Source organism: Micromys minutus (genome assembly GCF_963924665.1).
Source record: "Micromys minutus genome assembly, chromosome: 4".
Taxonomy (NCBI): domain Eukaryota; kingdom Metazoa; phylum Chordata; class Mammalia; order Rodentia; family Muridae; genus Micromys; species Micromys minutus.
Genome location: NC_137973.1, coordinates 26394198 through 26421077, shown reverse-complemented (window position 1 = coordinate 26421077; position 26880 = coordinate 26394198). Strand labels below are relative to the sequence as shown.

The 26880-nt window shown below is 48.6% G+C and overlaps 1 protein-coding gene and 1 pseudogene across 2 annotated transcripts; one reads left to right on the top strand and one right to left on the bottom strand.

The window, feature by feature from the left end:
- Nucleotides 1-1557: 1557 nt before the first annotated feature.
- Nucleotides 1558-2083, top strand: LOC308419990 (nudC domain-containing protein 2-like; annotated as a pseudogene). Its single transcript has one exon. The product of its transcript is annotated as a nudC domain-containing protein 2-like (transcript).
- Nucleotides 2084-16043: 13960 nt separating this feature from the next.
- UBE2Q1 (ubiquitin conjugating enzyme E2 Q1) lies at nucleotides 16044-26340 on the bottom strand. Its single transcript, XM_080915250.1, has 13 exons — nucleotides 25892-26340; nucleotides 23632-23736; nucleotides 23199-23303; nucleotides 22514-22564; nucleotides 20306-20446; nucleotides 20069-20153; nucleotides 19420-19480; nucleotides 19143-19233; nucleotides 18973-19031; nucleotides 18826-18874; nucleotides 18458-18553; nucleotides 18102-18168; nucleotides 16044-17699 (listed from the first exon to the last, which is right to left on the bottom strand). The coding sequence occupies exons 1-13, from the start codon at nucleotides 26216-26218 to the stop codon at nucleotides 17668-17670; spliced, it is 1269 nt and encodes a 422-aa protein (XP_080771376.1). The 5' UTR covers nucleotides 26219-26340; the 3' UTR covers nucleotides 16044-17667.
- Nucleotides 26341-26880: the final 540 nt, after the last annotated feature.

Here is a 26880-nt window from a genome sequence, read left to right as displayed (position 1 = left end):
CGATTTCTAAAATGGCATCTTCTTTTGACAGTGCTGGTAATGGAACCCAGGGCATGAGAACTTCAGGAAAATACTCTGCCACTGAGCCACATTCCAAACCCCTGAAGAGTGCTCGTTTGTTTAAGGCAGGCACAATGTCCGCTGACACCATCTCTGTTCAGTGCACACTTGAGGCTTCAGCTTGTAGAATAAGACATGAAAAATAAAGACGGATGTTATTGGCAGGGAAAGGTTTGTGGGCAATGTTTCTTCTTTTTGCATTATTTGTTTTGTGTGTATGGGGTGTGTCTTCGTTAGAATTTCTATTGCTGTGATGAAACACCAGGACCAGAAAGCAAGCTGGGGAGAAAAATGTTTATTTGGCTCACACTCCTAGATCATAGTCCATCACTGAAGAAAGTCAGGACAGGAACTCAAACAGGGTAGGAACCTGTAGGCTGCAGCTGATACATCGGCCATGGGGGAATGATGCTTTTTTCTAAAACCCAGAATCACCAACCCAAGGATGGCACCGCCCACAATGGGTTGGGCCCTCCATCAATCACTAAGTAAGAAAATGCCTTATTGGCTGGGGCGGTAGTGGCACATGTCTTTAGTCCCAGAACTTGGGAGGCAGAGGCAGGTGGATCTCTGAGTTTGAGGCCAGCCTGGTCTACAGAGCAAGTTCCAGGTGAGTCAGGGCTACACAGAGAGAGCCTGTCTCAAAACAAAACAAACAAAGAACAAGGACAAACAAACAAATGCCTTACAAGCTTGCTCTTATGGGTACAGCATCTTAATTGAGGTTCCCTGCTCTCAGATGATGTTCGCTTGTGTCAAGTAGGCATAGCATAAGGCAGTTCTTCCTTTTCCCACTCGAGTTCTGGGATTAAGCTCAGGTCGTCAGTCTTGAGCATGAAGTGCATTTACCCACTAGGACATCCTGCCAGCTGATACTTCTTTATGTAGAAAGGAGAAAAAAAAGTAATCCATAAGTTATTAGAATTACCTGTGACGAGGAGATAGCTCACTGGATAAAGTGGTTGCTATGCAACCACAAAGAGTAGAGTTCCGATCCTTAGCACCCATATAAAAGCCTGGTGTGGGGCTGGAGAGATGGCTCAGTGGTTAAGAGCACTGACTGAATTCAAATCCCAGCTCCCTACCATCTACAGGGGGGATCTGATGCCCTCTTCAGGCAGGTGGATGTATATGCAATGGATCACTCATACATTACATAAAAAACAAACAGAAAAAGGCGCCCAACTTTGGACTTAACATTTTCTCACTTAAGGTTTCTTTTCTCGACATAGGTTAAAAGATCGCAGGCACTTGTCTCCTTTGTTCCAGTGTCAGTGTTCTTGGGATGTCAACATCTCTAGGCTTCTGTTTTTTTTTTTTCACCAGGTCTCGCGAGTGTCTTAAATGAGCTCTAAAGGGAAATTTTTGCACACGTGGGACATGCAGGTTGGACACTTGCGCATGTGCAGTGACCCCAAGGCGCCGAGGGCAAACCCTGAGTCGAGTCCAGCCGGTGTAATGCTCTCCCGAGCAGTGTCCCTGGGTGGCATCCTCAGAATGTCTGTCCGGTTTGAAGAGCGCAGTGGGGTGGTTCCTTGCTGGACACCGTGGGAACAGTGGTACCCTAGAGGAGGTGTTCATTGACGTCCAGGTGCCCCCCCCCCCACCGGCACTCACGCGCAGGACATCCAGTGCGGCCTGCAGAGTTTGCCGCAAGATCCTCAAGGGAAAATTGTTTGATTCTACAATCGCTGATGAAGGAACGTGGACGTTGGAGGATAGAAAAATGGTCCGCATCGTCCTGGCAAAAACCAAGAGAGATACTGCAAACTGTTGGACTTTTCTTCTGGAATTTGAATACGCCGCTGACCCCTGGGTGCAAGACCAACTGCAGAGAAAACTTACATTGGAAAGATTCCAGAAAGAAAATCCTGGCGTTGACTTTAGTGGAGTAGAAATCTCAGGGAACTATACAAAGGGTGGACCAGATTTCTCAAACCTTGAGAAACGACGGCTATTTCTTAGTTTCTCTCTGCCTTGTGGATCGGCAGGAGCTGGTAACTTAATGCAGCTGACGATCTGAAGAACGAAGCAGCTGACGTCTACGGTTGAAAGACTGCAAAGTGTATTTCAGTGTGCTTGTAAAGATTACATTCAGATACGGTTTGCAGAGGAGATATAGCAAATTTCCTGTGGATAGATGGTAACTTTTATTGCTCTGCATTAAGTTTTATATGCTACATTTTCCTAGTTTCATATTTAATTGTATTTTTATTACAAAAATAAAATGGAGTACAAATCACATGAAATGAAAAGGTGCCTTCATGGAAAAATATCTGTGTGTGTGTGTGATACAAAAATAATGTTCAGTAAATTTCTGAGTAAGAATTGTGTACCCCTCTGTCTAAATATGTTTGCCTGTACTCAGAAAGTACAGGGGCCCTGAGTTCAAATCCCAGAAACCACATGGTGACTCACAGCCATCTGTAATGGGATCTGATGCCCTCTTCTGGTGTGTCTGAAAACAGCAACAGTGTACTCATACATAAATAAATAAGTCTTTAAAAAAAAGTAATTTGAATAACTTGAGTTAGTGAAAACTTCTAACTGGTTTGGTGCCACCTAAGTGACTATATCAAGAAATTGGAAACTGATCAAACCTTAATAATAGAAGAGTTAAATTGCCTCTTACTGTCAGAAAACAATTTAGGCTCCTGAGTATAAGTCACAGGCTTCATTTAATTTTAATGATTCATGCAAAGTGATCTAGAAAAAAATTCTTTTATCCTCTTTGTGGTTTTTAATTCTTGAAAAAAAATTGAATGTGTAAAAAGCTTACAAGTAAAATATTAACAGATTGAAAATCTTACACAGTTTTCTAATAAATTGACGTTACCTCAAAAAAATTTTCTTTTCTCAAATGACTCTAGTTCATCAAGTTGATAAAACTATGTGTGTTGTTGTACGTGCATTGCAATGTGTATGTAGTTAAATCTAGATTCTGCCAGATTTCTCTAGAGAGAAACTGTGACATTTGTCTTTTTCTCCTCATTACCCTTTCTGTCCCGGTCCTGCCTTCTTTTAGGCTTTCCCCCACAGCGTCCTTCAACTGCCATATCATATTACACGTGCACACGCATGTGTATGCATGCACACACACATGTATATGACAGGCACACACATATATGTCACAATGTATATATGATATATATTTTATATACACACACATACACATGCATATTATAACAGGATCTCACTACTCCTGGCTGGCCTGGAACTCACTCCACAGACCAGGCTGGCCTCACATTCACAGAGCTCCACCTGTCTCTGCCTCTTGAGTGTGGGATTAAAGGCATAGGACGCCATGCCTGGCCCTGTCCTTTGAAAGGTTTCCTTATTTGATTTTGTCTGTCTGGGTGTTTTGCCTGCATGTATGTGTGTGCACCACACGCATTCCTAGTGCCTGTGGAAGTCAGAAAAGGTCACTGGAGTTACAGAGGGTTAGAAGCCACAATGCGGGTGCTGGAACCAAACCCAGGTTCTCGGCAAGCAGTCTCTGTGCTCTGAACCACTGAACCATCTCTCTAGACCTTTGTGAATTGAAGTTTTCCGGCCAGCCTCCCCGCTTCTCTCAGACTGTATAACTCCCATTATTGTACCTTTTACGTTCAGGTTCTTCCTGTCTTCCCTCCATCCTGTGGTTGAGTTTATCTGCTGAGATTTGGATTCTTACATGCCCCCCCCCCCATTTTAAAATGTCTGTCTAAAGACATGTCCAATCTTTGTAAGACTTCCCTGCTGTTTTCTATGCCTCTAACGAGAGCTCCTCTTTCGTATCCACTCTAAGGATGTTTGCAATCTGTGCTGACACATTCCTTCATGTCTGCCGTAAAATGTTTGTCAGATAGTGTGACCTCTGTGGCGTCTTGCTGTTATTTTTGTTTGTTTGTTCTGTTTTTGCATATGGTTGTTTGTGTATCACCTGCACCACTAGCAGCTGCAGAGGCTGAGGGGCGAGTCGGAGCCCCCGGAACTGGAGCTAAGAATAGCTGCGGAAGGCCGTGTGGGTGCCGGGAACTGAACCTGAGTCCTCTGCAAGAACAGCCAGTGCTCTTAAATGCTCCCTGGGCCAGACTGGCTCTGGGGTTCCTGCCTTCACTGCCATTGCCACGCCCCCTCCCCAAAAGTGCTGACTCTGACCTACACCAGTAGGAAGAGCGCAAGGGAGAGTCTTATTCCTGCTGGACAAGCCTGGATGCCTAAACTTCTCAAGTGATGTCCACTGATGCCCAGGCTAAGCAGGGGAGTGTGTGGCTTCTTTACTTCCTGGAGGATGAAACGTCTGTCTGCTTAGACCTCTGTGACACCACCGGGGGAGGGTATCAAGTCAACTTACTTGGAAGTCTGAGCTATCTTCGCTGCTTTGGTTGGTGCGTGCGTGCGTGCGTGCGCGTGTGCATGCGCAGAGAGAAGTCACTTCAATCAGAATAGAAGAGTTATCCTTTGGAGGTTTTCTCTCTTGCCATGCAATGTTGGTGCTTTGCCTGGAGGAAATAGTCTTGGGTGGGGGAGGGTTTGCCTGTGTCTGCTGGAAATCTGGGGTTGCAGCCTGTGAATCTGGAATACACACAGACATCAGCATGTACATTGGGTGCCAAGGTCTCTAGCCAGTCTGTCATCTTCTCGTCACCTCTGAGTCATCTTAAATATGTCTCATATGCAAGCAATCTGGTTTTACTTCACTTAGCTCGTAGAACAGGAAGGATTGTGCCTATCCCATTTCAGGGTGGAGGTCCTTAAAACAGAGTGTACGTTTTTAAATGGTTGTGAAAAATCAAAAAAAAAAATTTTTTTTTCTGGTATATTGTCAAGGCAAACATGGTGGTGCATGCCTGTGATTCAGTACCTAGAGGGCTGAGGCCGGAAGACCATGAATTCTAAGATGCCATGGGGAAGCATGGGAAAGCTTCAGGAGGAAGATGCATACTTGAGGATATGGAGTCAGGTGGTCTTAAATAAATCCCTCTTCAGATGGAACATCTAAAAGAAATGCACATCTCCACTTGTTCATGGAAATGTAGGGGTGACTGTGCTCTCATAAGATGGATCCACGAGCCAGCACCAGGGAAGTAAGTTCTGGTGCCTCGCTGGACAGCTGCTGGTCCAGGACACAGTGGGATATTGGAGGCTCCAAGGTTGATGCTGGCAGGAAGAGAAATGGAGCACTGAGCAAGACAAATGTGTAAACGTTATGGAAAGCCAGGTGTGAGGGTGCACACCTGCAACCCAGTGGAAAGCCAGGTGTGAGGGTGCAGACCTTCAACCCAGTGGCAAGCCAGGTGTGAGGATGTACACCTGTGACCCAGTGGAAAGCCAGGTGTGAGGGTGCACACCTGCAACCCAGTGGAAAGCCAGGTGTGAGGGTGCACACCTGCAACCCAGTGGAAAGCCAGGTGTGAGGGTGCACACCTGTGACCCAGTGGAGTGGGAGGGTCAGAGGTTAGTGCCATCCCTAGCTACACACTGAGCCAGCCTGGGCCATGAGTCTCAACAAACAAGCAAACAAACAAATAAACAGGGATGTAAGAAATTTCAGTCAAAGGGAAGTGTGTGGGGAGCAGGGGTTATAAAAGAGCAAAAAGCAACACATAACTTGACTCTGTGGTAATGATTTTTTTTATAGTCACTTGAGAACACTGAATGAAGGATTTGAGGAGGGAGAAATTTAACCAATTTGCGTTTTTGACCAAGTGAACTTTGCTGGGTCCAGAGAGATGGTTCAGCGTGATGGCTAAGACTGCTTTGCTGCTCTTTCACATGGTTGGAGTTTGTTTCCCAGTACCAGGTCGGTCAGCTCACAACCTCCTGGAACTCTGGGAGTGTTATACCCCCTTCTGGCCTCTGTGAGCATCTATAGATACGTGCACACACCCACACACACAGACAGACAGACAGACAGAAACATACCCAAATAAAATAACTAAAAATAAATCTAAAAAAGGATAATGTTTTTAGAAATATTTTAAAAATACTTGTACTGAGGTATTAAATAGGCTTTCAAAATGTAGTTTGCTTAAACCGAGCACATTTAAACTATACAGTTAGATAATTTTTGGCAAATGTATGCAGTCACATAGCCACATCAGAAGTTCTGGATTTTCTCCTTCCGTTCCTAGTCAGCCAATCAGCCCCTTTGTGGTAGGCAAGCACTGGGCTACCACTGAAGATGAGTGAGTTCAGTCTCCCTGGAGTTCCCTCCAAATGCATAAGCTGTGCAGGCTTCAGGCTCAGTAGCAGCACTGGGTTCCATCAGCAGGTTTTGTTGTTGTTGGGGTTTGTTTGTTTGTTTGATCGTTTGTTTTTGAGAGAGGTCTCTCCATTACAGCCCTGGTTGGCCTAGAGTTCACAGCGATAGATCTGCCTCTGCCTCCCAAGTGCTGGGATTAAAGGCATGAGCTCCTATCCCATGCCTAACTAGCATTTTAGCATTTCTTCCTTCCTTTTTAATTGCTTGGTGGTATTCTGTCGTTCGAATGTGTTACCACTTAAAAATCCACTTCTCTAGCTTTAAGTTTGAAGGAACCCTCTGAAACCAGGCCGAAAGCAGGAAGATGCCTCAGTAGACCAGGAATGATAGTGTTTTCTCCTCTTAGTCATGGTGCTGTTCCTAACGTGCCCAGGATACCCACTGGAGGGCCTCCATACCTGCTGTTGTCATGGCTCCCAGCTACGTCTTCTCACTTTCTTCAGTCATTATCATTTAATTCAGTTATTATTTCCTCAGGACTGCCCAAGACAGCACCCACCTGAAGTAGTCGCCACCCCTCCCTGCCTGTGTTTCTTCACTGTCTTTTAGGTTCTTACTGGTGTCTTAGTCATTGCTCTATTGCTGCAAAGAGATGCCATGACCAAGGTAACTCTATAAAAGAAAATATTTATTTGGGACTGGCTTGCAGTTTCAGAGATTCAGACCATTACTATCATGGTGGGATGCGGAGAGAATATCTTGTGTATTGTATGTATGCACCGTCTGTCAATGTAAAAGCCTTAGGTAGGAAATAGGAGGAGACAGAGAGAATTCTGGGATAGAGGCAGGTGTGAGGAGATTTGCCTGGGGAAGATGTAACAAGACAGAGACATTATACCTAAGCATAGATTAAAGATGATTTATTTATATTATTATGTATGTGAGTGCATTATTGCTATCTTCAGTCACACCAGAGGAGGGCGTCAGATCCCATTACAGATGGTTGTGAGCCACCATGTGGTTGCTGGGAATTGAACGCAGGACCTTTGGAAGAGCAGTCAGTCAGTGCTCTTAACCACTGAGCCATCTGTCCAGCCCCCTAAGCTCAGGTTAAAATAAATGAAATATTTTAAGTAATATCCAGTCAGAAAAGAGTCTAGCTATATGCCAAGGTATTTGTAAATATATTTTGAGTCTGAGTCTTATTTCTGGGAGCATGGTGCTGAGGAGAACCAGGCCTGACATTCACAGTGGGAAGCATGGCAGCGTTCAGGCAGACACTACATTTTAATCCAGAGGCAGCCAGACAGAGACTATTCCACAGGCAGACGGGAGCAGGGTCTCTTCAGCACTGGGTGGAGCTTGAACAAAGGGGCCTCAAATGTCTGCTGCCCTCTGAGTGGGAGCCTCTGGAAAGCAGATATTTTACACAAAGTGTTGGCTTCCTAGAATAAAGTCTGTTGGATGATCGGAGCACATGAGGAAAAATGTTGAAGGTTCAGGGTGTAGATGTTAAATTCCTGACACTTCCCTGGGGTGCTGTTCCCACCTAGAGAGCTGCTGGGGGCAGCAGGAGCAGCCGGGACAGCCGCAGGCTCTAGGTTGAGCACCTGTCACACTGTTCTGAACCATAGTGAGGCCGTGTCCCTGCTGAGCGATGTGTGGGGACTTCTTTCTGAAGGTTCACAGGGTTCTGAGTGGGTACTTGCTATACCTCTGTCTTCTCTCCCAATTGTTCAGGTCTTCTGGGTGATTGTGAGGCAGGCCTAGTTCTAAGCACACTTGACTAGCTGGTAGGAACATCCCAGGACAAGAAAAGGAATACCTGCCAGCTTCTGACTGAGTCTCTGTGCTTGTAGTGACCAGAGAACATAATTAAAACTGGCAGCTACTGAGAGGTTTGTTAGCTCTCTGACCTTCCACATGGCTGGCTACTCCTGTGTCTCAGCCTGCTCTGGGTTCAGTTAGTTATGAAATTGCCCCTGGAAATGTTACAAACTGTCGAAACAAACATCTATCTTTATTTCTTAGATCACTGGGGACTAATTACTAGACCCAAGATAGTTTAGAATGTTTTCTGGAAGAAAAAAAAAAAAGAAAAAGAAAGAAAGAAAATGTTTCTGTATTAATACTCAGCCCGAGGAGCTGGTAAGGCAGCTCAGACACTGCCCATCTGCGTTTGAGCCCGAGAACCTACATGAAGGAAGGAGAGAACCGAGTCCTGCAAGTTGTCCGGTGACCTATACATGCACATTGTAACTGCACACACGATAATTAAAAGAAAACATTTTTTTTTTTAAAAAACCACAATTCGTCTGGACACTGGTTCCTAGGGTCAGTGTTTAGAACTGCCCCAGCCTGTCCACGTTTGGCTGGAAGAGGTGACCGGTGGCACCTGGCCCTGCTCTGGCCCGGGGCAGCAGGCATGGCAGAATGTGGCGCAACATAGTAGTTTGGTCACAGCAGCTTCTTCCTGCTGCTCATAACTTCACTGTGGAGCACATCTGACGCCCACGGTAAGGTGCTCACACCCCACGGCACCCCAAATCACCCAGCAGTTAGGTGATTCGGGACCAGGATTAGAACCAAGAGAACTCCCCATGCACAGACACGTTATGTCTATTTTTAAAGTAACTGCCAAGTGCCGTGGTCCAAGAAAGGAAGCTCTAACTCTCACGTCAGCAGGTGCCATTCGAGGTACAGAAGAAAAGTGCTGTTCGCTGGGTGCCATAGCGCATGCCTGTGGTCCCATTCCTCAGGGGGCAGAGGCAGGAGGACCACCTTGAATTCAAGGCTAGTCTGAGATGCCTTGGGAGATCTTGTCTAAAAATAAGTGAAGAGGGAGAGGGAGCAGAAAACTAAGGCTTAGAGAGTTAAGCATAGGAGATGACCCTGTTGGTAAAGATGCCTGCCATCAGGCCTGACAACCCCAGTTTGATCTCTGGTACCCACATAGTGGAAGGAGAGAACCGGTTCCCCACACTATCTGCCCTGTGACTTCATATATATGCTGTGGCATGTGCCTCCTCCATGCCTCACCAGACAGAAGTAAATAAAGGTAATCTCTAAGAAAGAGCTCCAGCGCTGGAGAGATGGCTCAGCGGTTAAGATCCCTGACTGTTCTTCCAGAGGTCCTGAGTTCAATTCCCAGCAACCACATGGTGGCTCACAACCATCTGTAATGGGATCTGACGCCATCTTCTGGTGTGTCTGAAGATAGCTACAGTGGACTCACATACATAAAATAAGTAAATCTTTATTATAATTATTATTAAAAAAAGAGTTCTGACTGTGTCTGGTCTCACTACTCATCCAGTGCTTACTTACTGAGTGTGTACCAGGATTTTCTAGGACACACGTGAGTAGAATTCCAGAACAGTGGTTCTCAACCTTCCTAATGCTGTGGCCCTTCAATACAATTCCTCCTGTTGTGGTGACCCCCAACCGTAAAAGTATTCTGTTGCTAGTTCACAACTGCAATTTTGCTACTGTTAAGAATCGTAACGTAAAGATCCCATACGCAGGACAGCTGATGTGTGACTTCCAACCACAAGAGCTCCTGTTTTAGAGAGTGACTAGGGCAGAGGTCCAGCTTTGTGAGCCTGAGTTGAGCCCCAGCCTTTGGGAGGCGCTGTTGATCCCCAAATCTTAGAATTGAGGTGGGCCTTGGAAAACAGGTAGTAAGGAAGTGTGCAGGGGATGGTGTCTGAAGAAAGGAGAGAGAGGTATGGTGGCCATGCCCTTAGGTCCAGCAGATGTAGGTGAGTTTGAGGTTAAGGCTGGCCTGGTCTGTATAGTGATTTCTGGGTCTGTCAGAGCTATATAGAGAAACGTCTCAAAAATAAAATAAAAATGAAAAAGTCCAGTGGATGAGAATCGGGTTATAAATTCAAATCAGAGACTTGGCTGCAGGATGGCAAAGGTCCCTGATGTCCCTGTGCAGAAGAAACACATGGAGGGGATGAGAGGACACTTTAGGCAGGAGCACAGAAGGTCTGTAATAGAATGCATTGGGGTCAAAGCAGGTCTTTCCAGACACAGAGAGCAGCCATGTTTGTTTCCTGGTGGGAAAGGAGAGACAGCTGTGAGAACGGGGGAGGGCAGCCTGAAGAGTGAGGCGAAGTGACATCGAACCGAATGCTATAGCCCAGGCTGGCTTTGAATTGACTGATTTTCCTGCCTCCTTGTGAACAGCTTTTGGGGTCGCTTGGCAAGAATTCGATGTTGGGCCAGGACAAGGAAGTAGGGCTACCTCAGGAAGGAATTTGACAGTGGGCTAGGACAAGGAAGTAAGCCTAGGCAGGAATCTGATTTTAGGCTAGAAAAAAGTAGGCTTCAGGCAATAATATGAGTTTGGGCTAGGACAGGGAAGTAGGCTCAGATATCGATAAGCCCAGAGAAACAATAACTTTGTTTCTGGCCCTGCTTGTTCCTTGACTGTGTTCACTGTCTTGCTTGTTCCCTTAACCTAGAACTGACCTTATTATTACTTGCACGTAATGAAAATGGTATAAAAGCAGACTAGGAAAAAGTAAATCTGTCTCAGCCTCGGAACTGGCCGGGGTCATGCTACAGTGTTGTCTAACTGTCTTCCTTCTTTTTAATCCTCACTCCTGCGCTGGAGAACCTGTTGACTGACTAAGCTGACTTGGTCACCTCAGCTTCCCACAGTGGGGTTACAGGCATGTGCTACTGTTTGTATCTTCTATTGATCACGATGACATCCGGACACAGCGCCATCTGGAGATATGGGGCCACTGTGAATGTGCCTGTGTGTGTGTGTGTGCGCGCGCGCGCTCCCATGTGCGCGCAAGTGTGCAGATGTTTGGGTTTAACTGGCCCTGCGGTTTCCCTGGTGAGAACAGTGGGGCGGAAGAAGCCAGCTTAAGCTGGTGTGAGTGTTCAGGGCTGCAGGCAGTGGCTAGTGTCCTAGATCCCTGCTCCCAGAATTATCCCCACCTCACTTCCTCTCATCTCTTTCTGAGTAGTGCAGGCGAGAAGCCTCCAGGTCAGACAGTCCTGGCTAAACCCCGCTTTGTCTGTGGAGGGCTTGTGAGGACTTACACTTGTAGTAACCTCCTGCCACCCCCCATCCCTCCACACACACTTTGAGCTCTTCTCAGATTCTGAGAGGAAGAAGAGGATGCTGTGGTCTTGAACCAGCAGCACAGACATCGCCGCACCCAGAGTCACCTCTTCTCTCTCTCCCACAGCTTGTAGATTACCCAGCTCACTGATGAGCTCCTGAGCATGCTCACACACCCCCCCTTCTCTCAGCCACTTGGGCTACTGACCGCCTCCTGGGCAACCTCCCTTTTAGCTTTGTCTTCCAGTAAGACTATAGAAATGTCCCTTTCCCCTCTTCCTGCTGTTGGGACACTTTTCAAATCCACATGAGGAAGCAGGGTTGGACGTGCAGGAAGTAGAAGGCTGTGTCCTCTCAGCCCACCCAAGGCTGCCTTAGAGGGCTGGCTGAAGCCCGGGGAGGGTTGCACCCCTATAGCACAGTTCTCTTCTGTCTAGAGCGCACAAAGGTCACCTCTAAGGAGCCCGATGCTCCCTGCTCCACTCAGATAAGGAACCGGGGCAGTCTTTGAAGTTCCCACGGAATGAGAGAGCACAGGTAGAAGGGCTGCCAAGTCAAAGGGTGCCGGTGACCTTTCTTCTATCTGGAAGGTGGGACAGGGATTGTGTTGGGCAGAATGACGTTCTTAGCAACTCCTGCAACCGACCTATTTCCCATCTGTGTACTGTAAGAGCCTGTGACAGCCTCTTTTCTAGATTCCAGATCACTGGCACATCTACTAAAACCAAACCAAACCAAACAAAAACAAAAAACCAAAACATTGATATCATTTCTGACCTCAGGGAAGCCAGAATAATGTATGGCAGACATCTTAGGACCAGTGGTTTGGTTTTGTCTTTGAAAAAGCAGGTTTGCCTTGCTAACTACGCATGAACTTAGGCAAGCCATAGGAACTTGAGTAGCAGAAGGCTGGAGAACACAGGGGCCAGGAGTTGAGGGAGGACCTGATGGACTTTAAGCATAAGCATCCTGTATTGCCCACAGCTCACAGCCAAATCATTCTGAAAGGCTTAGCCATTTGTAGCAGGCTTAAAATTTACCCAGGGAGAACTTCCTTAAAGAGGTGTGATGTACCTGCTTGCTGTGTTCTTCCCCTGTAGGGTTTCTCCCTGGCCCGGGGCCTCCTTTCTTCTGCCATGCATTGTGTTTCTTGGGTTTTTGTCTTGGCCCAAATCCTGGAGAGTTGGCATAACCCCACTGCCTGGGGCGGCTGACCCCAGAGTCACCTACCTCCTTTGCCCCATAACTTACCTCCTGAACTCTCCTGGCTCCTGGCTTCTTCTTGAGGCTACTTCTAAGGGACCGGAACTGGCTAGCTTCCGGGGTCTCTTTGGTGTTCAAAGAAGCAAGGAAGGAAAGGGATGACTCTCTTACCCACTTCCACCACACCCACATTGCCCTCATGTTTTGGGGCACACCTGTAGTCCCCAGGTTGAGCGCTGCCAGGCAGAAGCCCCAGGCTGTAGGGCTGAGCCACCCAGGAATGGCGGTGGATCCTTGGCCTCAGCCAGGGCACTGAATAGGACTGGTGTGTTCTGGCAGACTCTTGGGGGTTGGTTCTAATGCTTTGAATTAACTCAGTTCCCCCAAATCAAGAATCTGCATGTCCAAATGCTGAAGGTCCTTGTTCCCAGTTGGTTTTTGATCTATCAATAAAGAACCAATGGTCAATGGCTGGGCAGGTAGACTAAGATGGGACCTTTAGATTTATGAGGGCTAGGAATGGGGAGAGAAGAAACAGAGATCACCATGACCAGAAAGAAGAAAGATCAGACTTAAAGGCCTGCCAACACGTGAGAATCAGGGAAAGTGGCCACTTCTCCAATTGGGTCTGGGGTAGCAGAGATGAAAAATAGATTTTAAAAGATGTTAACTCAGGAGTACTGGGGCAGAAGGGGGGGGGGAGTGTGTGTGTGTGTGTGTGTGTGTGTGTGTGTGTTTCATTTGTGAATCCAGATAGCTCTTGGGTGGATGTGCATATGTGACCGATTGGTAGCACAAAGTGGTTAGCTAAACACTGCATCTGCAGGTAGGGTGAATGCAATGGGCCAGACTTACATGACACATCTATCTCTGCAGGTGCCCTGTTTCAGGAGCCCTACTAATCTTCCCCAAGAGTACCCAAAGCTGAAGAAGGCAAGACTCAAACCGGAGATCACACAATGGTGGTTCGGGATCTCCACCACTGACTGGGCATCATTATTATGTTCACTCCAGGAAGAAGGCATCAGAGCTCAAGAGGGCCACCAACCCATTTGCACCCCAGTGATGTGCATGGCTGAGGGGCAATATTGGGAACCATCCTTTTACTGAGGGCTGCTGTGACTAGAACCAAGTGTCATAACCTGTCTTTCTGCTTCCTTCCGGTTGGAAGTGCTGGGTGCTAGATAAAGCAGACGGCTGGGCTGTGGTCATATTCACTGGTCGACTGACCACCATCCCTGTGCAGTCTAGACAAGGATGACTGAACTCTGGACCATCCCACCTTGGCCATTCATGTTGAAGGTCATTTGTCTTCCATCCTCTCCTGAGGAGAGGACAGGAAGTGCCTACATCTCAGGATCTAGCCTGGCCTGCTCCCTTCAGCCTCTGGCTGTGCCCTTTTCACCTCAGCAGCAGCCCTGCCAGTAGTGCTTGCCTGAACAATGGCTCTTCACACCTGCTCCCAGAACCTCTATGTGCCGGAAGAATAAATATCTCTGCTGCTAGTTCTTACTAGGGTAAGGGAGAAAGGTAAGGTAAGAAAAAAAAAAATTCCAGTTTTGTTTACAATTTCCTTGGGAGCAGATGAATAGAGGATGGAACACTGGAATTGGGGGAGCATGGGGGGTCTGTCATGCTGTTTCTTTAGATCCAGATGGTAAGACATCAATTTCCACATTCTGGAAACACAGAGGCCCTGCCCTGCGCCTTCTCAATACTGAGAAGGTAATGAGGGTAAACCATTGCTTTGGAGAAGTAGGGAAAGACCCAGCCCATTCCCCAGCTGAAAAACAAAACAAAACAAAACAAAGCTCTGGGCTCAGGTTACCTGGGAGGCTTGTGCCTGGTGGTCAGGAAGCGCCACCCAGAGGGCATCGTGGGTCACTGCATGAAAAGGCCCTATTGCCGTGCCTGGGGAGAAATAGCAAGGTCTCTTGACCTTCTGCTTCTGGATTTTGGAAGGTGGCCCAGAGGGAGCCTCCTGATCCAAAGAACAGCTGCCAGGAAAACCAGAATGCCCAGCCCAGTGTGTCTTCAGCAGATCGGAGAAAGCCACCCCAGGGGATTGCTTTCCTCTCACTATGGTGAAAGCGAAAGGGCCTTCCTGGTATTTCAAAGAGTGGAAGTATCATCCTGGTGGAGGCCCTAAGCAGAACCTTCTCACTCTTACTAATAGCCCAGGGTTTGGAGGTGGGAAAGCAGAACTGAGTTCTGGAGAAAGGTGAATTTTTGTCTTGTTCCCCATTGTCTTTCAACGTCTAAGTGCCCTCTTACCATAGTAAAAAACAAAAACAAACAAACAAACAAACAAACAGAAACCCATTTCAGCCCCAGTGGAATTTCTCACTAGAGAACTGTAATATTTTGACCAGCAGTAACAGGGTTGCCTCTTTTCACGCACACTCTCATCTTGTCCCCAGCCCTGCTTCCTGCCGCTGTGGCTTTCATCACCTTCATCCCAGAGCTGGAAGTTATCAGCAGCGAGCAGAGACTTGTTGGGGGAGTTGGTCTGCCTCGGAGCCCGCTCCCCATGGTCTCCACCTCCTGCTTCCCTCCTCTGAAACCACCTGTCCCAAGGTTTGGGTTTTGTTTTACAGAAAAGTTGAGTTCACACCAGGTGTCCATTAAATCCCCAGGGGAAACCGTTGGTGCTTCTGAGAGCTGACTGTCCTGAGTCTTCCCAGCCTCTTTCAGGATTCTAGGGGTCTCCCTGGAACCTAGGAGCTAAACATAGTCCAGGAGTTGGGGGACTGTCCGAGGTGTCCCTGAAGTCTGAGGACTGGGCACTTCCGGCTCATTCTGACTGCCTGCGCTTCCCTGAGAGGCACTCATTCCGAGGCTCCAGCTGGGGGTTGCTTTCTATCTCGCCTTTACTCATCTTTCCAAAGGGCAAAAATCTTATTTGTCAGGTGTCTTTAGTTTCCTAAACTGGCATAAACATTTGAACCAAAAATAGTAGGCTTCCATTAGATTAGAAGCCTGAGGCAGCCAAGAAAATTTTCCTCATTTTTGTATGCTAGGGCAGACTTGGGAGGTTGGAAGGGCCCTTGCCTAGTTTTCGTTTGTTTGTTTTTTAGTATTATGTAGAATCAGGTAGAACGGTGAGCTGTCACTCTGGCCAATAAAGGTCATGTCTCACATTTGGGATGACTAATATTTTTTTCCTGGCTACTGCTTGCTGCCCTATCCTGCCCTCTAAACTGGCATGAAGACTGAGAAGCAGGCCATGTACCTTCCACACCTACTCAGCTCCTAGGCTGTGGGCTCCAAGCCAGGCAACATTACCTGGGTCATAGATACAAATAAATCCCTTGCTTTCCCTACTGCAAAGAAATGTGCCCCCTTTAATGCCTGTGACTTTGAGAAGCCTAAACTTAAAAGTTTTGTCAGAAAAGGTATGCAGGGTTGTCAAGAGCTGGCATGACAGTTCCCAGAACCTGGCATTTTCCTTCGTATCAAGCAGACATAAACCCATTATTTCTTTAAATAAGTTTATTAGAGCCAAACTATTTAAATAACTTTATTTGATTCATCCTTTGGTAGATGAGAAAAATACATTACAAAATACATTATACAGAGGACAGCTCACAGTACACATTACTAAAAACACAATCTACATGCCAGCCCTGGCTGGTGTTAAGTTCAGAAGGAAGCCTTCCAGGCTATGAGATAGATTTCAGTTCTATGGAATGACTTATTCCCCTTGTATCCTGTGTCTCAACCTCACCGTGTATTAGCACCCCTAATCTGGCAGAATTAGAGCAGCATCAAGTAGGACTGGTGAACTCTCCATCCATCTAAAGCAGCAAGACATTCAAATCCCTAAAAGAAACGGAAAGTGGGGGAAGATGGCCAAACAAAAATGCCCATCTCAAAAGCATTAGAAAACATCCAGGCAACTGCCCCAGGGCTGGGTTTTCTAAGCTCTAGGTCTTTGCCTCTGTCACTTCAGTCTTCTTCCAGTCTGCAAGTGGTCCCACAGCACGCTCCAACAGGGAGATGCAGTCTCACAACAGCAGGTCCAACACCGGTGGCTCTGGCGCTGCAGACTTCTCCCTTGTCGTGCAGTTCCTGGGGCTGAGCCAAGGGCTCACTACATAACACAACCACATTGAGCTACTGTTTCCAGTAGACCCACAACTTGGGAATGGCTAGAAAGAATCCAAAGTTCAAGTCTTTTTCTTAGATAATCTAATAAAGCAGATGAGAGAAGAGAGGACAGGAAGGCAGGGAACCAGTGAGTTACGGACGCTCAGCATGTTGCTTGGGATTAGAGAAAACCTCATGCATCCAGGAGCCAGGGTGCTACCCCACTCAACTTAAAAGGAGTTTACGAAGCGGCTACGCAAGTCTCATCTTTTTCTTGGAAATTTCAAAAATGGAGATTAGTACGAAGAGGTACTAATCATCAGAATGTTTCTGGGCCTCCGCACTGAGTTCAGCGGGCCAGACTGTTCCAAGGAGTACAGGTGCAGGTTGCTCCAGAGGCTTCCAGAGCAGTCTAGGGTCACATCAGGCAAGTGCTTCAGCTTGGCATTTCTCTTGTGCTAGCAGCAAATCGCAGCCTCTCTGCAGCTTCTCCTTGCTATCAAAGCTTGGTGGGCCTGGCACCCCTCCCCCCACCCATCAGTCAGGGGATGTGGGAATAAAAATAAAGATGAGTCAAGACCAGCATCTTCAAATTAACAAACTGTAATTGTTTTCCCAAAGATACATTTTTTTCATACACATCCATCATACACTGTAACCAAAAAAAGCAGTGTACATGAAATAAGAGAAAATAAATTAAAAACCCATAGCATAGGTAAGGAGGCTCTAGTCTGGAGCACAGCTGAGTTTCCAGCAATATAAGGAGGCTTGAGAGTTTCTTTATAAGAATGCCTGCTAGCAAGGGTTCCAGCGAGGTGGTTGGTCTGTAGTCAGTCTTGAGTACGTGAGACAGTTCAGTGTGTTGTGGGTTGTTGTTTTTCCTTAGCGTTTAGAATAGCCATCATTGTCCTGCAATAGGCAGAGCTATCACGTCCAGGAAAAATGAGGGGGGAACCAGAGGCAGCGTGAGATCCAAATACAGCATTCAAAGGTAATTGGTCCAGTGGTGCCTGGGGAGGAGGAAGGGGATGATACTCCAGGGTTAGCCATCTTCCTTCGGGGGTGTGTACCAGCCTGCACAAAAACAAAACACCACAAACCAGCATAGTGAGGGGCAGGCCCAGGCCAACTTTACCTACCCCAACCCCTGAGGACATCTCCATGTTCCAGGAAAGCAGACCCTAGGAAGGATATCATGTAGGGGAGCTGAGGCTGCTTACCCTGAGGTTATAAGGGAGGGAGAATGGAGAGCCCACCCAGGACAGGAACTGGATAAGCTTCGCACAGTGACAGTAGGGGACAGTGCCCAGGCTACCTTTAACCCCACTGATGGTTACTTCTTGGGAAGAAGGGTAACAATACTCTAGACTTCTGGAGAACAGGGCAGACGATGGACCAGTGGACAGTAGACTCAGAAACCAAAATGGTTTCTGTACTTGACTAGAGTAGGGCCTGGGCCTGGGGGCCCAGCCTCACCGTTTTTTTCGTGGATCTGCACCAAGGACTTGTAGGACTGCTGTGCTCTTGTCAGACTATACTGAGACTGGGAGAGAAAACCACCACATCAGGTCATGGCCAGCTGCAACCTATTGTCCTCCACCTACAGGCTGTCACCCAGGGGCCCACGAGTTCCATCTTTGTCTGGGAAGGCCTTGAGGATACACCACACAGTTTTCCCTTCCAGACCTGTGCCACCCCAACATCTGAGGATGCCCCTGGGCCAATGCCCTCCCTCCATTGTAGGGGCCTTATCCTCTCTGACCCTAAAAGGCAGCTTTAGTTAGCAGGTGGCCTCAACTGTACTTGGCTCCCCACAGTCCCAGGGCCCTTACTTTGTTGGCTCCAAACTGCACCCGTGCCTTCCCCTTCACCAGCGTGGCGCTGATCTGCATGATCACGGACTCTATGGAGTAGGCGCTGCTCCAGCCCTGGGCACGGCAGGGACAAAGCAGGAAGTCAGGGTACAGCTTCCTGAGACACCTTCAGCACCTTTCCAGGCAAGAGGCTGCCTTTACAGAAGGGTCCCTTTACTCCCAGTACAGTCACCACCTGTCCGCCTAGGTTGCTGGGTACAGGCTATGCCTAGTGCAATGAAAGGGCCATATTATGGCTATGGTTTGTTCTCCCACCCCATTAACCAATGGGGTTAAAGCTCAGCCAGCCCCACCCAGGCCAATGGCCAAAAGTGAAACAGGCTCACCTGCTTGGTGAGAAGTTCCATGCAGATGGCACCTCCACCCAGAACATACCTGCAGAAGAAGGGATAGTCAGCTGTGCCTGGCCAAAGGGCCAGTCCCTTCTACACCTGCTGCACCAGAATGCCCATTCCCTTCGCCCAGCCACTCACCCTCCAGAGAGGACTGGAGACACAACCCTGACGAACGGTGGGTCAAAGGGGAAATTATCCTGAGAGAAAGGCAGGTAACAGTTAGGGACGGGGGGCCGGCATCCTGACAAGACTCAAGGAAGACAGGAAGGCTCAGTGAGAAACAGAGCACTGAGAACAGGCCATCTTACTTTAAAGGAGAAATTAAGTAGGATGAAGTCTGCTCCTTCCTTCTCCTTTAGGATCTGAAGATCATTGTGCAAAGCGCTGTCCTGGTCAACTCTACAAATAGCAATGAATCTGGGCTCAGCCTGCTGACCAAGCAGCCTCCTAAAGGTCCCACTGCCCACACCTGCTCCTGGGACCCCACAACCAACACACTGAAAGAGACAAGACTGCCCCTAGGGCTCCACCAGTCACTCCACTCATGTGGCTCCCTCAACCCCTCATCCCAGAGCTGCCACTCACTTGAGGAGTTTGACATTCCAGTCATAGAGACTGTCATTCACGAGTTCGACTGCATAGTTTCCTGGAAGGAGAGGAGGCATTGGCCTCAGTAAGATGGGTCTGGACCAAGGGGCAGATCCTCCCTCCCTTAAGAAAAAGGCTCAAACTGGGTGGTTGTGCAGCCTTTAATCCCAGCACTCAGGAGGCAGAAGCAAGTGCATTTCTGAGTTTGAGGCTAGCCTGGTCTACAGTATGAGTTCCAGGATAGCCAGGGTTACATAGAGAAAGCCTGTCTTGGCAAACCAAAAAAACCTCAAACCCAAAAACCAGTAACAACAAAAAAACCCCCTCGAAGGGTCCAAGTTTGTTTTTGGATATGCATCAACCCATGTCTTGAGGAGGTTCCTTGTTGGAAAAGTTTATAAGTATTTGTGTGATCTGGAAATTCTCAGGGGTCCTTAGCAGTACCATACTGTATCCTTTTAAAAATAATTACATTAATTTGCTTATTAAATGTGTATGTGCCACCCATGAAGTAGAGGCTGTCATGCAGGACTGGAGACTCAACTCAGGCCCTGAAACTTGGTGGTAAGTGCGTCTATCCACTGTGCCATCCTCAGGACCATACTGTCCTTTGTGAGGAACTCCTGTGCAGCCTCTGCAAACTCACCGCCTTTGAAACTCTGTGATCGGTATATATCCCTGAGCTCCTTCATCAGCCGGTCAGTGGCCTGCACCGAGCCAGATACTGCACCCTGGGAAGGAGGGAAAACACCATTGTTCCTTGGTCTGGTAGGTAGACCTTGAGGCAGTCTGGACCAGGGCTAGGACCTCCACACTGATGGGTAGCGGCCTGCCACTCCTCATCCCACCAACCCTTTGCCTTGCCTCTCTACAAGGCACGTACATTTAAGTAATCTTGCCTCTGGTTCTTTTTAATTTTCTCTAGGATGGCCAGGTTTTCTTTTCCGATGCCATCATCTTCAGACTTCTTGCCCTCCGCTGGCTCTTCCTCTTTCATTTCATAGTGATCTAGGTCTTCTGTGTCCTAAGACAGGAGTGCAGAGGAAAAACACCACAAAGGTAGTAGATAGACCATTTTTTCCTCAGTAACACTTGTCCCAGAGCCCTAAGCCCCCACCGTGGTCCTAGCAGTAATTTTCAAGTTCTAGAAAACAGCGCAGCCCTATTCCCTCTGTAGTCTTGTTTTTAGGCCAAAAGCAAGCTTGTTTTTAGTATTTGGAAACAAACTCTCAAATAGCTCAGACTAGTCTTAAATTCATTGTATAGCAAGTATAACGCCAATCTTCCTGCTTCCACCTGCCAAATGTTAAGGATACAGGTGTGTACCTGGCTTTTATTCTGAGACAGGGTCTTGCTGTGTAGCCTTTGCTGAGACTATACTGCTTCAGCTTCCTGAGTACTGGATTAAAGGCCTGTGTCAACACATCTGGCCTTCCAAGGTCATTTTCTTTCCTTTCTAAATTCTTAAACCACAGCAGCAAAGCTACAAAGAGGAAGAAAGGGACTGTCTGCTTGTCCCTAGAAAAACCCTGCTCCAACTGTCCCTAAAATTCCTTTGACATCAGGAAACTTCCCAATTTCTAGATGACTTTGGCTTGCAGTGGTGAAGTAAAAGTAAAAGCTTGTTTTACTAGGCTGGACTCTCATCCAAGAGTCCTTAGGAGCCTAGGCCTAAAGGAGAAAACTAGGAGACAGCTAGGTGCTCAGTGGGTAAAGGTGCTTACGGAGAAGCCTGATAACATGTGTTCAATCCCTGACTCCTCCATTGTCCTGAGTTACAACACACACACACACACATTTAAAGAATGAGAAAAAAGCAAACTAGACCATAAATCTCTTTTCTCCCTACAAGAGCAGGACCAGAATTAGGCCCCTAAAAGTACTCATTGCCAAGATGGAAATGAGGCGGTCCAAAGCAGCAGATAGTACAACACAACAATAATTAGCTCCTTACTCCCCTGCTCTGAGGAAACAAGCAGCTCGCTACACAGAGGCCACACCAAGGCAACCTCAGGCCAACAGTCAGGTGCTATGGGCGTGGCACAGAGGCTGAACACCTCCAGGAAGGATTAGGATTCATGGATCATCAGCCCAGTGCGGGGCTGAAGATCAGTACAAAGTTAATAGTCTGGGTCCAATGATAGGAAACAACATGGTCAGAGATACCTTATAACAGACATCCTCCAAGTTCTGTCCTAGGGGCAACATACAACAGCTTGCTTTATTCTATCGTTATCTTCACTCATCATAGAAAAGTTGAGGTCTAGTGAATTCGTTTTCATTAATAAATTTGACTAATTCTCCAGTTAAAGGAGACTTCACAAAAATACAGTAAGTTCTACCTAGCTATGAAGCTTAACTGTGATTTACATTCCATCTACAGCTTGGGTGGCACATGTCTGCAGTCCTAGCACTTAGAAGCAGCAGCAATAGATCAATTCAAGCCATCCTCGAAGGCACACGTGAGTGTGAAGCAGCCTGGCTTACACAAAAATAAATAGGAACTAGGGAAATGGCTCAGCAGTTAAGGAGCTGCTCCTCTAGAAAGCTGGTTCCCAGCACCCACACAGTGACTTACAACCACTGTAATTTCAGTCTCAGGGGATCTGTGCCCTTTTCTGGCCTCCAGAGGCACTGCACATATGTAGTGCACAAACATACACACTGTGAAAACATCCATACATATCAAAATGATAAAAATAGAATCTATATTTTTAAAGATTCTGTAGGTGCACTATACACTATTTATTAACTGAAACAACCATGTGAAAGACATCGTGATCCTATTTTGTAAATGAGAAAACTAGCTTAGTGAGAATAAGTAAAACTCCCCAAACAGGACAGTCAGGATACAAGCTAGGATCTGTCAAGATTCCTAAAGCCATCTGAGATTTAAGTTTGTCCAGTATTTACTTGTTTTAACAGACTGGCAATTAAATGCTTTCAGAGAATGGATAGAGACAGTGATCAGTCTGTCTTTATCCTACTGAGATGTTTCTTTCCCCAGTTTGAAGCTAAAGCTGCTAATATCAAATGACCCGTACTGAGGAGAAACACTTCCTGCCAGTGCCATCTTGGATAGCAAGCCTACCTCAGGCATCTCTTCATCTTCATCTTCTGAAGACACTTCTTCCTGCGTGCACTGCAGTGGAGAAGGAGGCAAAGATGAAGATCAGACCCAGTGGGTTGCTAGGATGCAGCATCTGACCTACCCCTCTGGCCTTGAAGGTCTGGAAGCTGGGCACTGCCCATAAAGATGCCAGTTTCTCCACCAGCCAGATCTGAGTGGAAGCAAGAGCCCAAGGGATGGATGACTTTGATACCAGCCAATTATTCTCTTCCCACCATATGCCAAAGGGAAAAAAAAAAAAAAGCAATAGCTGTTTCTGTCATCTATTCTGCAGACCCCAGCTTAACTTTCCTCAGAACCCTCCTCTCATTTGGTCTTCTCTAGAATGATAGTGCATTTCTAGGCCTGAACAAAGGGCCTGGATTTCCAATAGCTATCAACTGCTATTGCCACAATTATAATAAAAATTCCCTCCTCATCTCAACCCTCGGGATGCTGCCCCCGAGACTGAATTCGGATAGGACAGCAGCAGTGAGTAGCGCCCCATTTAGCTAGATTCCCATCTGGAGAAGAAAGCGGCTGAGAATCACATGTGTGTTTGGGAGAAGTGGGGGTGGGTAGGAGCTACTGCAATTCCATCTCCATTTCCCAGGCACTCTTTGGGAAGACGGCCACAGGACCCAAAGCCCATCCCTCAACTGCATACCTGCTCTGCTGGCAAGGGCTGATCCAGCATTTCCACATCAGGATGCTGAGGGAGGTTGTAGAGTTTACACAGGTCAGAGATGATCCTCTTTAGATGCTGCAAGAGCTGGGATGGGCGACACAAATATGTCTTTCCTATTACAATCTGGACAGCTGTATGGATGAGCTTTTAGCTTAGATCTCAAAATGGTGGATGGTTCTCTACAGTGGATGGACCCCATGTTTACTGGAATGACTTTGCTTAGTGGACCTATCCTGGATCTGCTAAAGGACTGCCTCCTCCGGCTTCAGCAGGCAACTCTCCTAAGAAGTCAGGTCCAAGATATTCCACCTGCGGACCACCCACTTTTCAGATCCGGCTACCTCTCACAGGGTAATTCAGTTGCTGAAGCCTCTCCAGAAACACACATACTCCTCCCCACTGCCCCCCTCACCAAAGTATTCCCTTTCTTTATGTCCACCAGCCTCTCCAAGACAGCAGCCAAGTTAGGGTCATCAGACTCCACCGACCAGATGGGGGGCACAGCAGGGTATGATTCCTGAGGGGGAAAGCAGGGAGAGTGGTCACAATGAGAAACTTTAAGAGAAGTCAGTTTCTGCCTAGCCTTCCTTCTTCTCTAAAGACTTCTGGTTCCTCTCTTTCCCACCACCGTGCTCTACAGTCATAACCACTAGCTCAGCTTCCCTAGGAAAACAGCCTAGAAGGACCATACCCAAGAAGCATCCTGTGGACTCTCTTCCTCCCAGAGTAAAAACCAGGGAAACTGATGACAGTAAAGGAAGCTCTGGCTCTACTGTCCTGACTGCCTGCCACACTCTGAGTTCTCCCCACACCCAGGCCAGAATCCTTCAGTGTTTCCAAACTCCAGAATCAGGGATGGGAAGATCACCTCACAACAGTCACATTGATGAGAAAAATGCAGGCTTGTAGCCACCAGGGGAGGAACTAAAACTGTTCTCAAAGCTAATAGTAAAAGGGCATTTGCAAGATCCACCCCCAACCCCAGAGCCCCTGTAAGACCCATTCTCCCTACCACTCCCTCAGGAACCTGCCCTCATCCTGAGTCAAGGCATGGGCTGGGAGAAAAAAGCCTATGCTACTGACATTCCCAGCATTCCTGAGCCACCATGCCAAAGGAGCCTCAACAGACTCCCCTCCTCTGCCCAAGGCAAGGGGGCCAGTGTAGGCCAAGTTTCTTTTAGAGGGGCCATGGGCACTACAGCTGAGAACCCCCAAAGACAAAGATAGTAGATGGCCTCTGGCAACTGAAAGGAAGCAGCTGGAGGAAGCAAACCTACCCGTAAGTGAATCCACTTAGCAAAATCCAATCTTTGATGTTTCAACACATGCCAAGGAAGCCTTACCCACTTCTACTGGGGATCTTAGCGATGCCATAGTTCTAACCAGTGCTGCAGGAAAAACAGTACCAAAGATGCTAAAATCTTTACTTGACTGAGCCACTCCTGGTGGTCATAGCTTGGTGAGGTAAGCCTCAGCTTGGATAGATGAGTCCCCATCAAAACTCAAGTATCTCATTATTACTCCACTCCCAAAAGTTACCTCACCAAACCACGGCCTGGTTTGGTGGCAGAATGGGCTAGAAAACACCATGAAAAATGAATTGAAGCTTCCAAGAACCACGAAATTCACAAGTCTGTCTTTCCCCCCCAGGCAACTCCCATTTCCAGTGTAGCTAAAGGTACGGCCCACTAGCTCTCTAGCTAGCTCCAGGAGGGACAAGACCATTATAGTGGGTGTTCTCAAACAACATAAGCACTGTATCGTGCAGTGTGCAGTGCCAGCTGTTAAAACATTACACCCAACAATTTCCTCAAGGGACACTAAGGGGACAAAATAAGGCAGGACACATGTAAGGTGCTTCCTAATCTAGTACAGTTAGGATGGAATGATGCTTATTGGAGAGCAATGGCACTGTTACTGCTCAACACGCACAGACACACACACACATACACACACACACACACATGCACGCACGTACACACATGCACACGCACTGCTATCGCCACCAGAAAAGGCAACAATCACCTAGGATAAGCAGACATGAGCCTAGGAATGGGGAGGGAAGTGGCAAAGTTGCTACCAGCCAAGGCAAAAAGAGGAGTTAAAGGTTAGTTACACCAGAGCAAGTCAGAGGAAATCCGACGTGGAGTCAATGAACGACACTACTACTTGGTGAAATTCTGGGAGCAAAGAGGGGTTGCATGAGGGATTGCCTGGGCAGGGAACCCACAGGTGGTAACATCTAAGTGGAGAGAACTACTGAGAAGGGTCACTGTGGACCTGGGCTGAGTTCCAGGCTAGGTCCTACGAGCAGAGGCCTGGAATCTTATTAGAGTTGGGGTGGGGAGAAGAAGTGGGCATTTCTAGGTGACATGGTAAAGTTGTGGAGGAGTAAGCAGAAGGAGCCAAAACCTGAGGTGTGGGTGGATTCATAGGAGGAGGTGGTTTGAGGGGCCACATGTCCCGGTGTCCCTCGCTCTCAGGGGTCAACAGTAGAGACTGTGACTGCACCACAGAACCTCAAGCTGAAGAAACAAGTGTAGCCTGGAGAGAAGGAGCCAAGCACCAAGAGGGGGCTCCGGCCTCCGGGTCCTTCGAGAGCAGGAGGTTGTATGGTGCGATTTCGAGCACCAGACAAGGGACCCTCAGCGTGGCGCAAGCGAGGTCCTCACCGTGATGTTGCAGTGGATGCGGACGGGGTCCCCCGGCACCGACCCCCGGGTGGGGAGATGGGGTCCAGGCGCAGCCCCGGCCCCGGCCCCTCCGGCTCCGGCCAGCAGGAACTCGCAGCTCAGCTCGTCCAGGCAGGCGCTGGCAATGCGGAAGCGCTCGTGGCCGCGGTGGAAGATGGACTCGAGCAGCTTCAGCTCCCGCCTCAGGCAGGGCCCTGGCCCCGGGCCCCCTCCCGGGCCGCCCCCGGCCCCCGGCGCCGCCCCCTGGACCCCCAGTTGCTGCCCCGGCCCCGGCTGCTGCTGCCCCTGCGGCTGCGGCTGCTGCATCCTCCGCTCCGCTCCGCTCCGGGGCCGGCGGGCCGGGAGCCTCCGGCCTCCGCTCCGGGCTCCGCCGCCGCCGCGGTCCGCACTTCCTGATCCCCCCTTCGCCAAGATGGCGCCGCCGCCACCTCCGGGACAGGCCCCCTCCGCTCGCCGGCCCACCCCCCCCACGGCCGCCGGAAGCCGCGCGCCCCTCCCCCTCCGCGGCGGCCCCGCCTCCGGCCTCACGTGACCTCTGAGCTCCGGCCTCCGGCACGTGATCCGCGCGTCTTTCCCGCCCCCCGGCCCGCGCCTGTCACCCTCCACATGTGACCCGCGGCCCTCGCCTCGCTGCTCGAAGCGCTTCTGTGCGTGTACGTGCGTCGTGCGTGACTGTGCACCAGGGACCTTTGCCAGCGCTTCCTCGTCACATGGCCGGCGTCTCCTGTCACGTGGTCGTCGCCTGTGTTCCCAGGGGCTCCTCGCGCGGGACTCTTGCTTCCTGCTTGCGTCCCGTGGTCCCGCGTGCGGCGGCTGGCCGTGGCCGTCCTGTATCCCCCCCCTCCCCAGTGGCGGTCTTCGGGCCGTGTCGCCTGCCTCTGAGCCTGCGGCGGCGAGTCCGGTGTGCACTCGGAGAAACTCACTTGGATCGGGATCCCTGCGCGGTTCCTGGACAGTGTGTGACTTCG

Excerpts from the sequence above, each read along its gene's own strand:
- UBE2Q1 (XM_080915250.1), bottom strand. The coding sequence starts at position 26,218 with ATGCAGCAGCCGCAGCCGCAGGGGCAGCAGCAGCCGGGGCCGGGGCAG. Across the intron at positions 20,447-22,513 it reads AAGATGAAGAGATGCCTGAG|GACACAGAAGACCTAGATCA; the intron begins GTAGGCTTGCTA and ends CTCCTGTCTTAG. Across the intron at positions 17,700-18,101 it reads GCAGATCCACGAAAAAAACG|GCTGGTACACACCCCCGAAG; the intron begins GTGAGGCTGGGC and ends GTTTTTGTGCAG.